A 16,664-nucleotide genomic window follows, 5' to 3' on the forward strand; every position below is an offset into this window, starting at 1 on the left:
TCACTGTACAGGACTGCCCAATAAAATGCAGTAGTATCTTTATAATGAAGCACCACGTGTTCATGTAGTCACTGATTGGCCAGAACAGCTGATTAAACTCTGCAGAGCTTCAAATCAACATCACGTTGGCTCTGCTGCCACCTGCTGGTCCTACAGGTCATCACAACTAATTACATACAGTCTGCAGCGTGCACTAGTATTTTATCCATTTAATACTATAAATGTTAATACTTAATAGTTTGATGACAATTTACTGGACTTACAGTCAATTTTACTTACATACAATTTTGGAATACTTCTACTTTACTTGAGAATTTTAACTTTATGCTGCTTTTAATTTCTCTGCATTATTAAAGATTAAACCAGCCGTTCCCACACTGCTTTAAATCAGTGTGTATTTGTGTCTCTTTATCATATTGCAGATGTTATATGAGTCATTTCCCCTCACATGGTTTCAAATAAATAACTGTGTGTCATAAAAGTCATAATAAAGTAAAGGTACATTAGTATTGGGGCTAAATTGACTTAAAGTACTGAAATAAAAGTACTAATTGTGGCCAATTTTCAGTAGTATTATTTTAAATGTGGGACTTTTATTTGTAATGGAGTATTATTACTTTGTGTTATCGATTATTTTACTTACTAATGATTATTAGCACTAATAAAACTACTGGTGCTCCAGTGTGATATGTTCATGTAGGATGGATCCAGAGCATTTATCTCTTTTCTATTAGATTATTTTAACCCTCCTGTTGTCCTCAGGTCAAGAAAGGACAGGAGGAAGGGAGGAAAGAAGGAAGGAAGGAAGGAAGGAAAGGAAGGAAGGAAGGAAAGAAAGGCGTAAGGAGGGATGGAGGAAAAGAGGAAGGGAGGAAAGAAGGAAGGAAGGAAAGAAGGAAGGAAGGAAGGAAGGAAAGGAGTAAAGAGGGATGGAGGAAAAGAGGAAGGGAGGAAGGAGAGAAGGAAGGAAGGAAGGAAGGAAGGAAGGAAGGAAGGAAGGAAGGAAGGAAGGAAAGGAGTAAGGAGGGATGGAGGAAAAGAGGAAGGGAGGAAGGAGAGAAGGAAGGAAGGAAGGAAGGAAGGAAGGAAGGAAGGAAGGAAGGAAGGAAGGAAGGAAGGAAGGAAGGAAGGAAGGAAGGGAGGAAAGGAGGAAGGGAGGAAAGAAAGAAGGAAGGAAAGAAGGTTCCTTTTGAGTACAATATCCAAAAATTGTCCTCTGGTTTAACAAGGAAACATCTCAGGGATTTCATAATGATATTATGTGTTGATATAATGTGTTGGATTCATATATAAATAAGCTAAACAAGTCAGAATAGCAAAAAGTGTCCCACATGACCCTAATTGACCCTATTTGTAGTTCCAGGTTGCGCAGCGCCCTCTGCAGACCAGCAGCGGTAGTGCATTAATCCCTGCCGCCTGTATTGGCAGTATTACGGTATCTATTTTTAGATGTGTGCTTTCCTGGCGCCTTTAGTGCAAACATTACAGTATTTTCTCTGTGCATTATTTCCTGGCACCTGTAGTTGGAGTATAACGGTATTTAAATGCGGGTTATTCCGCTGCGCATGTACTCCGAGTATTACGATATTTAAGTGCGCGTTAGTGGCCGTCGCTGCCGTAATGGAGCCGTGCGCTCTGTCACAGGACCTTTGATTTTTTTTTAGGACATGGCAGCCATCATCATCTCTCTCTCCAGCTGCAGCTCTCCAACTCTCCGTGAGTCTCTCTGGTTTTTTCTGTCCAGTCCTCCACAGCCTCCAGGTCCTTTAGCCTCGCGCTTAGCCGCCCGCAGAGCCTCGTTACCGGGGAGATTCCTCGTGACTCTGCGGTGTTTGAGTGGAAGTGATCAGACACGCTGAGAGACAACAGAGCTGTGTGTGTCTGTGTGTGTGTGTGTGTGTGTGTGTGTGTGTGTGTGTGTGTGTGTGTGTGTGTGTGTGTGTGTGTGTGTGTGTGTGTGTGTGTGTGTGTGTGTGTGTGTGTGTGTGTGTGTGTGTGTGTGTGTGTGTGTGTGTGTGTGTGTGTGTGTGTGTGTGTGTGTGTGTGTGTGTGTGTGTGTGTGTGTGTGTGTGTGTGTGTGTGTGTGTGTCCAGTCCGACTCTCACACTGTTTAAATGAGTGATTTAACGCAGTGTGTGTTTATTCAGTGCAGAGCGGTAGATGAGACTTTATATCGCAGCTCTTCCTTCTTTATAAGCAACTATGAGTCAATAAGTAAACATGCTTCCGTTACAGTAGAGCAGGGGGTTTTCTAGGGCCTCTAAATGTCCTTATTATAATGTTTTATTATAGAAAACACTGCCTAAGAAAGGTGTAAAACATGTTAATTTAGTGTAGTGTTGCTATCACATGTGAATATGGACTTTGGACTGTTCGTGCTGCAGCTGTAGATCATCTACATGTGAAAGTAAAACGTCAAACCACAGATATAACAAGGCCTACTTTCATGCTTCAAACTTACGTGACTCAAAGCCAGCAACACCTAACTGTCAGTTTCATTTTAAAAGAAACTAAAACATGAAAATCCAAAATAACTAATAAGATATTTAAATTCACTGTGCTTGAGACAGCTGATGTTACAGGAATGGTAAACAGGTTGAATTAGGTAAAGTCAGGTTTATAGACTTATATTGATATATCAAGCTGTAGATGATCTGCATGTGAAAGTAAAAAGTCAAACCACAGATATAATAAGGCGTATAATACTTTCATGGTTCAAACTTATGTGACTCAAAGCCAACAACGCCTGACTGTCAGAGTTCCATCCAAATAACTCAAGAGAGATCTCAGTTTCCTTTGGAGGTGTAAAAGATACACAATGGGTGAATTTGCATTGTCACAGCAGCAAGTGGATAGTAATATAATATAAGAACTATGTAAACATCATGGTTTGGGTTCAAATGATCATTAAAGATATGCAACCTTTGCTGTCATGGCAACAGTGAACACCACGATTCATTGACATGAGCAAGATTAAGTCGATTAGAGTTTCTAAATGTCGGTTTCCATTATTTTTCGATTAATTGCCCAGCCCTAGTATTGAGTGGTAATATAGCAGATATTCTTATTGCATTAGATTAAAGTGAAATAAATATATATGTATATTATATGAATATTGCACACAATTAAAATTATTAGTGTTGTCCGTATACATGAAATACTAATAATGCAGAAGATTGGACATAAAAATGGAGTGTGTCCATTCTTTCTTTCATTAATAATTATAATAATAATTAATAATTAATTTCGGTAAGAGATTTTTCCATTTTGAAATTTTACAATAAAAATACATTGAGACTGTAAAAGATGGCCTTTAGCACATTTTTTATGGTTGCTTTTAATCTTGCATCAAATAGTGACAAATAGTACAAATCACCAGCAGTAAATATTGTGCTAGTATTGAACTACAAGAAGCAAGACAGTTGCAAGCTTTTAGTTAGAGTTAGGTAAAACTTTTGATGGGACAGTAAGGTCCTAGAGATGTGGTGACAACAGCTGGACAGAGGTTTGATTTTCATGTCATGGGACCCTAAATTCCTGGCGGCGCCCCTGTGTCGAGGTTGGGCGGGGGGGGTTGGGGTTTACTGGGAGCAGTGCTGATTGTACAATCTGACAGCTGCAGGGAGGAAGGAGCTGCGATATCACTCCTTCACACATTGTGGATGAAGGAGTCTGTCCTTTAAAAGGTTAAACTAGGTCTGTTTTATGAGCCATTTTAATAAGTAAAGTCAGGTTTATATCAGGATTATATTTATACATCAAGCTGTAGATGTTTGTCTTAAATAATGTGACTCATGTTGGACTTCTCTGCTGTGGCTTCATCATCATTTCATTTATTTACATATAAAGACAAATGTGCCAGTTACTCCTTTTTGATGAGATACCTATGAAGTGAAGCAGGGGTCCTTTAAGCGTCTTTAAATACTGTGAATATATGAGTTTGGTCTTTTAATACCATGGAATACCGCTGTAGATAATCTGCAGGTGAAAGTAAAAAGTCAAACCTCAGATATAATAAGGCGTATAATACTTTCATGGTTCAGACTTATGTGACTCAAAGCCAGCAACAGCTGACTGTCAGAGTCTTTTAAGGATGAATGTGCTTCAGTATGTTGTTAAAAAGCTGAAGCTCTTATTAGGATTTTATTATAGAAACAAATCAAAACAGAAACTGGTGGAATCGACCTTTTGACCTAATATCGACTACAGAGATCTGCTGTATAAGTCAGTGGTTCTCAACCTTTTCTCAGCCCAGACCCTCCTAACCAGCTCAAAGCATATTTGGTTGAAAAAAAGACGTAAAACACTTCAGTGTCATCAGTGTCAGATTTTTTGTAACTGTGCAAAACATTCAGCTTTTTCTTGAACTATTTGGAAATAAAAATATATAAAAATAACTAAAGAAGAAAAAAAGAACTAACTAAGAATTAACTTAGTTATAAATGAAGATTTGTGCACTTAAAAATAATGATCAACCTCTTTTAGGATTATAATAAAGATGTTTTTAAACTGAATTCATGAACTCAATTCTTGATAAATAAACGTCATTTTAAAGGATTTTTGAATTGATGCTATTTTTAAAATATATATATCTTTAAAAATCTCATGTACCCCCTGGAGTGCCTTCAAGTACCCCCATTTGAGAAACACTGCCTTAACCCTCCTGTTGTCCTTGAGTCAAGGAAGGAAGGGAGGAAGAAGGAAGGAAAGGAGGGAGGGAGGAAGGAAAGGAAGGAAGGGAGAAAAGGAAAGAAGGAAGGGAGGAAAGTCTTCACATGTTGGATATTGTGTATCATGAGGAACTAAGATTTATATCTGGTTATCGTTACATGCTCGTCTCCTCAGTCTCTGCTATATGATGTTCTTCTATAAAGCCTAACCCTTCTTACTTATCTTCACTTCTAATTTGGAAACATGGAGGCCATAATCTCAGCTCAACTGGTTGTTCCCAAAGTAAGAACAGAATTAGGAAAGAAAGCTTTTAGGTTTTCATCCCCTGTTGGTTTGAACAATCTTTAAACTGAACTTCATCTCGAACCTTTGACTGATTTTAGAGATCTGGTGAAAACTGTGGAGTCCAGTCTCTCTGTATGCAACTGTTTAAAATAAGTATGTTTTTATTTGGCTTATTATTTGTTGTCCCATTTATTTATTTTTTTTGTAATTTAAATTGTATTCTTTTACCCACTTTGTCCTTTTATCTGCATTTCTGATGATTATTTATCAAAAATCTCATTGTGTGAATATTTTGTGAAAGCACCGACAGTCAACCTTACAGTATTATTGTGATATTCATATCGAGGTTTGTGGTCAAAAATATTGTTATATTCGATTTTATCTATATTGCCCAGCTCTAGTCTATAATACTAACGGTTATATTGAGCAAGTTAGGTAGCTAGTATGAGTGTTTTATTGTGCTGGTAATACAAGCTAACGTTAGTAGGAACGGTTCATTTAAAATATTCGTCCCCTCGGTACGCTTGTCACAGTTTGGGGCAGATGTGTATTGTTTGGTTGCTTCGGCGTTATTTCGACCTAGCGTCATATGCACCATGAGGTCTATCTAATCACAGCCTCAGCCCTTTTTTCCCATTTTGTCGCAAACTGGTGGAGTTAGAGACATCAGTTGAATGGCTTAGTACAGGCGCTAACGGACCCACCAGAGTATCATAAGCCTTGTACCAGTAACCCAGTGAAGGTTGTTTTTCTCTCATTTGGTTCGAGGAGGCGTGGAGCGTTGAGCGTTGAGCGTAGACACAGGAGGCCCATAGTTAGAGGACGCAGCATTGTTTCCTTCTCCTGTGTGGAAGCATTCTTGATTTAATGTTACTATAATGACAGTGGTAGAAAAGTGGTGGATTAAACTGAGACTGTGTGCAAACACTGTCCAACACGTGTTGCTTATGCTAGCAGTAACACTTAGAATATGTTAGCTCATCTGCGGAGACACGAGGAGGAGAGAGTCGGGTAGGAAAGGCAAGACAAGGCAAGTTTATTTGTCTAGCACAGTTCATACACTGGGTAACTCAAAGCTTTACAGAAGCTGGAAACACATTATTAAAAAAAGCCTCACTTGCTCTGCTCTTGAGCAAAGAAAGGATCTATTGATAGAAGTTAAAAGAAAGAATAAAATAGTAAAAATTGGGATAAGAACAGATAAGGTTTAAAGGAAAAAAATAAATAGGAGCTATAAAAACCAGCAAGTAGGCATTGAATTTAAGAGAATGCTGCAGCTGATAGTTTGAGCAGACCTCAGATCTACAGGAAGTTTGTTCCACAGATGAGGAGCATAGTAACTCAATGCTGCCTCACTTTGTTTGGTTCAGTTTGGTTCCAGATGACCTGAGGGGCCTGGATGCTTCGTAGGGAACTAATAGATCTAGCATGTATTCTGGTCCAAGACCGTTCAGTGTTTCGTAGACCAGCAATAAGATTTTAAAATCTATCCTTTGACTCACAGGAAGCCAGTGTAGTGATCTGAGGACCGGTGTAATATGGTCCAGTTTAATGCTGTTTGTAAGGACTCTGAATCCGCTGCAGCTGCATGATTGATTTTTTGTTCAGACCTGTAAAGACACCATTACAGTAATCCAACCTACTGAAAATCAATGCATGAATAAGTTTTTCCATGTCTTGTTTGGAGCTTCATTCTAGCTATATTTGTCAGGTGGTAGTAGGCAGATTTGGTGATAAGCTTTAGATGGTTGCTAAAGTTCAGGTCCGAGTCAATAATTACACCAAGATTTCTGGCTTGATGAGTAGCTGTCAATGACATGGAGCCAAGCCGAGCGCTGATCTTTGAAAACGTAACGTAGTCGATAGCGTTGGCAGAACCATCTGCACCAACACATCGGCAGCAAGGGAAGAACCGACGAGGCTGGAAACCCTCAAAAGGAGAACAACCGAGGTTTGTAGCGTTATTTAATTATATTCGTACCCGTCCTGCACCATATTAACAATACCAAAACAACAGATAGCAGCTCTGTGCTTTATATTACTGAAGTCTGAACAGGTTGATGTAATGTAGCAACACTTAATGATTATAATACTCTGTAGGAACAGTGCCATGCAGCCATATTTAGCCTACATTTCATATTCTGCACTGACATATATATAATATTTCTAACATATCATGAAACTTAAAAACTTAAGAAGTCTTCTCTGTCTAATCTGATTATCTTTTCTTTACACAGGCAGCTTAATGGGGAAGTGAACACCTTGGTAACGCATCGGTGCAGTCGTGGTGCCGCTCCTTTTACAGGAGTGCCTGGCATGCCAGGAGTGCCAGGCGTGCCAGGAGAGCCTGGTCTACCTGTTTGAACATGTCTACAGACTGGAAGGAGAAAAGCTGAGGCTAACCTGCAGATTGTGTGAACCTTACACAGCCTTTAGAAGCTTCTGAATTGAATTGACTTTATTGTCCAACAAAGTGGGAAATTTGTCTTCGGCTTCTTCCAATACATTAAAAATACAAACAATACACATCATATCATGAAGACTTTAAAACACATACAGCAACTGACAGGCAGGAAAACAGCAGCAGCAACCGTTGTAATAAGTTACAACCTGTTAACCTTCCTGTCGTCCTCACGGGTCAAATTGACCCCGTCTGTTTTGACTGTTCCTGTTGACCTTCTGTCCTTCCTCCCTCCCTCCCCCCTCCTTCTTTCCTTCCCTCCTCCCTTCCTTCCTTCCTTTCCTTCCTCCCTTCCTCCCTCCCTCCCTCGTTCTCTCTTTGTTTCCCTCCTCTCTCTCTCTCTCTCCTCCCTCCCTCCCTCTTTTCCTTTCTCCCTCCCTCCCTCATTCTTTCCTCCCTCTCTGCCTCCTACTTTCCTTCTTTCCTCTGTCCTTCCTTCCTTTCCTTCCTCCCTCCTTTCCTCCCTTCCTCTTTTCCTTTTTCCCTCCTTTCCTTTTTTCCTCCCTCCCTCCTTCCTTCTTTCCTTTTTCCTCCCTTCCTTCCTTTCCTTTCTCCCTCCCTCCTTTCCTTCCTTCTTCCTCCATTCCTTCCTTCCTCCCTTCCTTCTTTCCTCCTTTCCTTCCTTCTTCCTCCATTCCTTCCTTCCTCCCTTCCTTCTTTCCTCCTTTCCTTCCTTCTTCCTCCCTTCCTTCCTTGACTCGAGGACAACAGGAGGGTTAAAAGGTCATAGTGCATTCATTTCTACATTCAGTGCCTGTATGGCATAAGAGATAAAATACCTCTTTTTATGCAGTCACAGGCAGTACTGGGAGGACTTCACAGTATTTAGCTAAACCAGGGCGCCTGGAGATGATAGCTGGAGTATTGTTATATACTAATGTACCTGTAGACATTTCACCTATTGGCAGCATGGCTCTTTAGGTACTGGTGTGCTTTCCCCAGCTGCTGTGTTTGGAGGATCAGGGACTAGTTTCTGATCTCTAGGGACAGTACACTGGTTTCACACCTGGCCTCCGAGTTTCCTTCCAGACCCTCTGAAATGTTCATCATCAAGGCCTCAAATCATTTGTTCTATATTTGGTATTTTTATGTTTATATGCTTGTTCTACATATTTTCTATATTAATATAGTTGATGCATAATTATAAGGTTTTGTTTGTATATTCAAAGTTTTTGATTTCAAAGTTTAACTGAATAAAAGATATTCATCAGATGTACATGTTGTGTTTATTGTAATGATATATTAACATAAACTATAACTATGCCACTTCTTCCCTGCAGTGACAGCATATTATCATTACCAACCACATAATTAAAATGTCAAAAACAACAATTACACTACTGTTTGTCATATACATCTTAAATCTGACAGAAACATTTGTGCAGAACCTTTTCAAAGGAAAACACAAACATGCAGCTTCTACTGTTCAAACATACGGACAGTTTGACAGATTATTCTCCTTTGTTGAGTTGACACAAGAATCTGTTGCGACCTGAGAGTGTTTAAACAGAAAATAAAGCAGTGTGATTACATTTATCCATTCACCCTCCAGCAGTCAAATAGCTGCATGTGGCCATGGCGTTTCTGACGCATTGTATGGGAGCAGGAAGTGACCCACACCCTGAAAGCATAGCGTCTCAGCTGTCCTGTTTACTCTGGGCTTGTCCGAGCAGGAACAACACCGATGACTCACTGCCACTGCTGTCCGTCATCTGCTGCAGGAGCCGAGTGCAAAGCAGCTGCTGCATGGAAACTGCTTCTGTTGGCAGTGCCATGACACAGTTATACATGTGGAAATAATGCTGTTTAATCAAAGAGGTACAGGGTTAGTTCATATGCTGCAAAGGCTCATAAATGTGCATCACTTACCTTGGAATTCGTGATATCAGTGAATGCTTATCAGCTAATTATGTTTAATCTACTCCAATACTTGTTATTGCCACTCACAACCAAAATACATACTAACAAACTCCTCTAAGGGTCCCTGCAATACATGGGATAATCTTTCATAAGGAAGAATTGATAGGAGTGCATCATACCACACTGATAATGTACATCAAGCCGAGCATGCAGGATTGAAAGTCGTGCAGCTTGATACTTTTCTCCATTATTCTTGATCTCTATTTGAACCAGGCGGGGAGCTCCGGTCCTCTGAAATGAGGCCAACGTGGAAGTAACTTAAAACTGCATTCCGTCTCTATACAAGTCAATGGAGAATTCACCAACTTCTCACTTGATTTCTAACCTCAGTAAACGTTTTCAAAATGTGTTTATGGTCTCAATCGCTAGTTTAAAGCCTTCTTCAATGCAGTATGATGTTCATTTGGGACATTTTGGCCTCCCTGATTTTATATGTGACGATAAAGCAGGGTATGCATTAGGGCGTGGCTACGTGGTGATTGACAGGTTGATTGGTTCACAGGTTCAGGAGGGCGCCTCATGCTCCTCCTGATGCCCATATAAGTAGAATCCCTGTTTTTATTTTTCCCAGCATGCACCTGAAATTTTCGATACAGCATAGTATCGCAATATTTTGCATGACAATATTGTCTTTTATTGTTTTATTATAGAAATTTGCAGTGGGGAAAAAAGCTAAGGAATTGCAATATATCACAGCATAAGGCAATAATATTGTATGGTGACACAAGTATGGTGATAATATCGTATCGTGGAGTCTCTGGTGATTCCCACCACTAATGTCCACTAAAGCAGGGAGAAACAAAACATACTTTATAATTTAGGCACAATGCTTTTGTGTTTGAACCTTTGTACTCAATGGCACATGATGAAACCCCCTGACCTTAGATAGATAGATAGATAGATAGATAGATAGATAGATAGATAGATAGATAGATAGATAGATAGATAGATAGATAGATAGATAGATAGATAGACACTTCAGGATAAAGGTATAAACAATACCATGGACCACTTATTAAACTTACAGAAGCTGTCTTTTGGCACCATGCCACATTAATTGTATCTGCCTTCGTCTGGGTTTGTGAAGGGTGGAATAATTTAATTTTACTACATTTTAATAATCTTTTCACCACGTTGTATTCATGCATCATATTAGATGAGTATTTCCTCATGAGGGTAAGGGTTAGGGTTTCCGATCTGGGTATACGACAGAGTATAAGGGCGAGGCAAAAAAAAAAAAAAAAAGAAACCAGGAAGAAAAAAGAAAAAGTCCGGCACAAGAAAAAAAAAAAAAAAGCCAGGCAAACGAACAGGCAGGCTTACTGCGGAGGCTTGACCACAGTAGCAGGATCAAGGATCAAACCAAGTTAGTAGAGCGACTGACTGCCAGCAGCTGAAGTGTGAAGGTGATTTTCTGAAGTGGTGCAACTGTAACTGATAAATGTATCAGATCAATAACGTAAAGCCGATTCATTCTCTTTTCTTTTCATGTGCTTGGCTTCTTTTTTTTTGTTGCCTGGCTTTTTTTCTTTTCTTTTTTCTGCCTGGCCCTAATACTCCGTCGTAGGGACTGTGCATCGGTGCAGATCTCTGCTCTCTTTATCTCTGATGTTAGTTTAACAGTCTGGATAAAAACCCTCCTTCACATGATGACAGAGCTCCAGGATGTCTGCCTCTTGTCTGTGGTGGCAACATGAATGATCTGCTTTGTGTTATTTTCCATGGTGGTGTAGCTGCAGGATTTGTTGAGTCATTTCCTCAATCTGCTAAAAAAAAAGTCATACAAATAAAATACAATCACACTGCCATTGCCTAATCTGTTCAATAATGATATCACATAGTAAACAAAGATTTAAGCTACTTACAAGGACCACAACTTGAAGCCAAATAGCTTGATATTGATATGATATATGATATGACTATGATTTTACACTTTTTGAAATTGTGTAGTAACAGTGAAAATTAGGGTTTGTTTGGTTGAATTATTTTTCCTTTTTTATAGTTTAGTCTCCATCTCCTTTTGAGTTTTTTTACTGTTGATTCAAAAATAAACCTAATTGTTTAATGGTGAATTTTGAAGTCTGAGCGTCCTTTTCATATGTTTCTATCTCTAGTCGAGCCTGTGTGTTAGAGGGACTGCAACAATCATACTTATTACAATCTATGAATGCATGCATGGCAGTCATCTCTGTATCAGCAATCGGATAAAATGAGTTGGAAAGTATCAGATATCATGCAAAAAATCCAGTATCATGCATCACTAAATATTATTGATTGAACTCTTGACAGACGTAACTGAGAGGAAACTTCTCTCGTGTCATTTCTCTCCACAGACAGCAGAACAGAAACAGACGACCAGGGCCGGGCTGAAATTCTCTCTTCTCCGTTTACAACAAGAACAACAAGTGCCAAAACTCGACTCATTTCCTACAGAGATATGACTTCACTCCAGTTTCATCAGGTTTCACCACATCCGTCAGCGTTGAGGGTTTTCTGAAGCAAACTGCATGCTGGGACTGTAAATGTTGAGCTGTTCTCAGTTTGGTAAAACCCCCCTCCTTCATCAGTCGTCTGACTTCCTTCTGCCACTGTGTGGTTCCTCCCAGCTGAGTCACCGATGCCTCGATGGAAAGCGTTCTTCAGTCAGTATTTACGATGGTCGAGCACCGTCACTCAAGCCCTCGTCCTGGCCGTCATCACTTTTTGTGTGGTTCTCCCTCTGTCCTGCCACCGGCTGCTTTACTCGTACTACTTCATCAAGTCCATGTACCTGGACTCCATGAGCGAGGAAGTCCTGCGGGGGAGCCTCGACCGGGGTCAGGACGCTCTGCGCTTCTGGCAGAGCACTTCCACTGTGGTGGCATCCAGATTCAACGACATCGCCCAGCATCCTGAGCTGCTGGTTACCGTGGTGACCGCCAGGCGGAGCGAGGGGCGGGACTTCCACTACCTGCTTCAGGTGATGCGGCAGCTGAGCAACTTATTGGGAGGCTGCGGGGAGCAGAGGTGCGCAGAGGTGCTGGTCTGCGACGTGGAAAATGGCCCGTATGAAAACCAGGACGCCAAGCTGTTGGAGCACCACTTCCGGGTGATCCGGCGATCACCTCTGGAGCAGCAGAGGAACAGGGAACAGGTCAACACCTTCGAGAGGGAGAAGAGGGATTACGTCTTTTGCCTGCAGAAAGGACAGGAGCTGGTGAAGCCCAAACACATGGTGGTCCTGGAGGATGATGCGTTGCCAAAAGAGGATTTTTTCTCAGTGGTGAAGGATTTGCTTTCACGTCGCTTCTCACTCCAGACTCTTTACATCAAGCTGTATCACCCTGAACGACTTCAGCGCTACTGGAACCCTGAACCCTACCGCATCCTGGAGTGGGTTGGACTCGGGATGATTGGAGCCACAGCCCTCCTCCTCACCTTTCCTTATTGGAATCGTTGTTCTTTCTCCTTCACGCTGTCAGCCGCCCACTTAGTCTTCTTCACTCTTTACTTCATGGCTGCCGCTGAGCTAGTGGGGCGACACTACCTCCTGGAGGTGCGGCGCCTTTCCCCACAGCTCTACGCCGTGTCTCCGGCCACCGAGTGCTGCACGCCAGCCATGCTGTACCCCGGCAACGCCTCGATCAGGGTGGCCGAGTATCTGGACAGCTCGTTCTGTGTCAAAGGAAACGCCAAAGACATGGTTCTGTATCGGATGGCCAGAATGATCCCAGGGGAAAGTTCTCACAGCGTGGAACCCAACCTCATCACTCACATCGGGGCCTATTCGTCAGTCAGGCCGAACCCATTCAGGCCAAGACTCCTCTGACAGGGAGGAACCAGGAGGAGGTCAAAGCAAAGCTGGATTTAATCATGTTCCTCCTCACTTAGTTCAGTGTTTTTGATTTTTTTTTTTTTTTGTGCCATGTTTCCTTTTGGATTCTTTCTATCACAGCGAGTGTTGGTTTGGTCATTTGCAAGTGAAAAGTTGTCATGGCAACAAGGTGAAAAGCAGGTTGAAACATATTTTTAGATCTAAAAATTCAACTAAACTTTCTTTTATCATTTGAAAGACAACATATCAGTGTGTTACAGGTCTCACAATAGAGTTTTTACCTGTAGTAGCTACTTTGAACTTACACACACATACAGATGAAGCGTTAAACATTCCTAACAATGGTTTCCTGTGAATCCACTGATTTACAGTTGGCTCTTGTGTGCCAAGAAACGCAGCAATGCACAAACAAAAGCAAGTAAACAAACTCCCAACAGTTCATTGTGGTTTTTGGACAGAACTTGGAGCCCTTTGCATCTTTTCATCAGCAAATCACCATAATCTCATTACTGTTGGAATATATATTGAATCAGTTTGGGGGCGGCGTTCATGTTTTCTACACTGCTGGAGGATCACATGCTGCTGTACTGTTGGGATATTTCTACTGCCTGAGCTAACGCTACTCCTCAGAAACCCATCAGACACTGTCAAAACACATCATCATTCACCTGTTAAACTTATTGAACATGATTTTTACTCATCAAGATGTCACATGGAACATGGTGAGATCTTTAAAGGATTTGTTCACTGTTTCTATTCTACACAAAGAACTTATAGAAACAAGGGTTGGGCTTCAAAAGCATTTTACTGAATGTCTCCAGCACAGATTATCTTGAGCCATCGTTGGTTTGCAAAGGGCCAATTAACCAGACGTCAGCTTAAAGTAAAGCTTTAAGATACTTAAAGTGAATTTGCTAATGGAAATTAAAGCTAAGAACATTCATTAGCTTTAGAGCACAACAAATCCGGATGTTTTAGCAACAAGAAACCGGGTCCAAAATGGATCTAGTAAATGAAACCCAACTCTAAATATTATTTCCCATCAAGTATAATCATATCAGAAGTTAATTTAAAGATGTTTCCCAGTGTGACGATCAATGAGGCCTTCCAACAGCACGATCAGTCTGTTCTTAACAAACTAAAAACCTCACAGTTATCACACATATCTTCATCTTCTCAGGTTGATAAGCAGCCCTTTGCCTTTATTTCTATTGCCTATATTCATATTGGAAACAGGAAATCATATGAAGGTTGAAAAACAGTGAACACATCCTTTAAAGGGAGTAATTAAATAGGTTGATCTCAGTGTCTTTACAGTAGTTTCTGTCATTTCTGTGTGGATCAAACATTAAGCATTATTGAATCCAGACAAAGATTCACTCATTAACGTTTGAGGACAGATTATGATCGTAGTTTATTTTGGCCTTTTTTTCGCTTTTTTGACACACGTGTGTTTTTGTACTTTCATTATATCAAAAGAATTGTGAAATAGTGACATCACCCATCTCTGTAGGACAATGTGCTGCCACAGAGGACAGTAGAGTGTCGAAGCATTTATATCATATCAACCTTTTAAAACAACAGTCTGACATTGAGAGTAAATGAACCATTCGCCAAAGCCTCGACCATCAGCTCCTTGTTTCACAAAGCAAATCTACAGTTTACAATATCAGTTGTTGTAATTCAGTTCCTCCTTCATTGTCTGAAAAAACTTAGACTAAAGCATTTCCTCTTTTCTAGCAGTCAGTTGCACTAAAGTTACGACTGTCGCTAGCAGATCTTAACCCTTTACATACTGTCCATATTCTGACTCGTCACAGTTTTAACATAATTCGTCTTTATAACAAACTTCTGAACCCCAAATCCTTTATAAAGACGTCATCAGTCACAGATAAACAGGATTTATCCTTCATGAAGCTTATTAACTATAATAAAGACATTATATTATTATCCAATGCTACATTAAAACATGAGAGCTATTTCAATTAATTTAATTAAATGTGAAGGGTTAGATGAATATGGGTCAAATATATTTACTTTTTTGTATATTCTGGGTCACATTAGGGGAAGATATCAAATTTCAGACTTAAAGAAAAAAGTATTATTACAGCTCTCGGATGTAAAAATGGGTCAAATTGGACCCTGAACAGTATGTAAGGGTTAAAAACAAATAGTTAGCTTGAGAGCATTTTTCACTCGTTCATACTGCTGTAGTTTCTATTAGCAGATGTTTTACTGCTAGATAAGTTGTTTCTGAACATCGTACTCGCACGTTGAGTATCAACATTTTTGCAATTTGCCAACGTTTTTATTTTAATTAACATTTGAACAACATGTTGAGAGAAAAATGTGATTCAGCAGTTTTCAGTTTCTAGCTAAACATGTTAGCTTTGCCAATTTAGTCGAATATTGAACGTCATTTCTAACTGTTGCCAAAACACAACAGCTTCTAACAAGATGAAACTAAATCAGACAGAACTGGATTTGTTGGAAATCTTCATTATTTTCTCTTTACGTGGAGCTCGGCTAGCAGTTTCCCTCTGCTTCCAGTCTTTGTGCTAAGCTAAGCTAAGCTAAGCTAAACACATGCTGGACACGTCTCCTTTTTTATATTTACTAAAAAATGTCAGACTGTTAATTTGTCACTAACCGCTCGGTATCACTGATTGTGCCTTTAACCGTTCGGACTTTGGACATTAATAGAAATTACACTCTAAAGATGATGTGGTGCAATATTTAACTTTAACTAACTGCCTTCATGATGATTATTATTATTATTATTGTGTAAAATGCTAAAAAAAAAAAAAATATTGCATCATGTACCAATTACAGGAAGTAGCTGCCAAAGTTGAACCAGTAGGCTCCAGTCCGCCAAATGTTGAGTTTTCAGATCTGATGTTTACCAGTTTACTATATACTGTATACTGGGAGAACTGGGAGATTCAGGAGCTCAAACTGGTTCCTGTTATCAGAAATTAATAGTGTCTAAAAATCAATTACAAACCATTTGATCAATAATTAGCAGCACCAAATGTAGCACAACTAATGTCACTTTTTAAATGGACATTTCGTCGTGAAGAGTTTAAAGAAACAAACGTTTAATTTTTATTAAAGTCGGTTAATATGATGTTTTTCTGAGGAATCGCATTAAAAACATTAAACACATTATTTTATCAACACATTTAACCTTCCTGTCGTCCTCCCGGGTCAAATTGACCCCGTCTGTTTTGACTGTTCCTTCTTTCCTTCCTTCCCCCTTTCTTCCTACCTTCTGTCCTTCCTCCCTTCCTTCCTTCTTCCTCCCTTCCTTCCTTCCTTCCTTCCTTCCTTCCTTCCTTCCTTCCTTCCTCCATCCCCCTTTTCTTCCTTCCATCTGTCCTTCCTCCCTTCCTTCTTTCATTCCCTCTTTCCTTCCTCCCTCCTTTCCTTCCTTCTTCCTCCCTTCCTCCCTCCTTTCCTTCCTTCCTTCCACCTTTCCTTCCTTCTTCCTCCCTTCCTTTCTCCTTGCCTTCC

The 16,664-nt window shown here is 40.2% G+C and overlaps 1 protein-coding gene and 1 long non-coding RNA gene across 2 annotated transcripts; one reads left to right on the top strand and one right to left on the bottom strand.

Annotated features, from left to right (window-relative positions):
* The first annotated feature begins 1,454 nt into the window (after positions 1–1,454).
* Positions 1,455–16,438, top strand: pgap4 (post-GPI attachment to proteins GalNAc transferase 4). The gene is made up of 2 exons (XM_062439318.1): positions 1,455–1,716; positions 11,671–16,438. Exon 2 carries the CDS (start codon positions 11,955–11,957, stop codon positions 13,143–13,145), a length of 1,191 nt encoding a protein of 396 aa, XP_062295302.1. The 5' UTR covers positions 1,455–1,716; positions 11,671–11,954; the 3' UTR covers positions 13,146–16,438.
* LOC134000202 (uncharacterized) lies at positions 5,705–8,594 on the bottom strand. The gene is made up of 3 exons (XR_009927404.1): positions 8,411–8,594; positions 8,197–8,362; positions 5,705–7,743 (listed from the first exon to the last, which is right to left on the bottom strand). It is a non-coding gene; the product is annotated as an uncharacterized LOC134000202 (long non-coding RNA).
* Positions 16,439–16,664: the final 226 nt, after the last annotated feature.

Source organism: Scomber scombrus, chromosome 2 (genome assembly GCF_963691925.1).
Source record: "Scomber scombrus chromosome 2, fScoSco1.1, whole genome shotgun sequence".
Classification (NCBI taxonomy): Eukaryota; Metazoa; Chordata; class Actinopteri; order Scombriformes; family Scombridae; genus Scomber; species Scomber scombrus.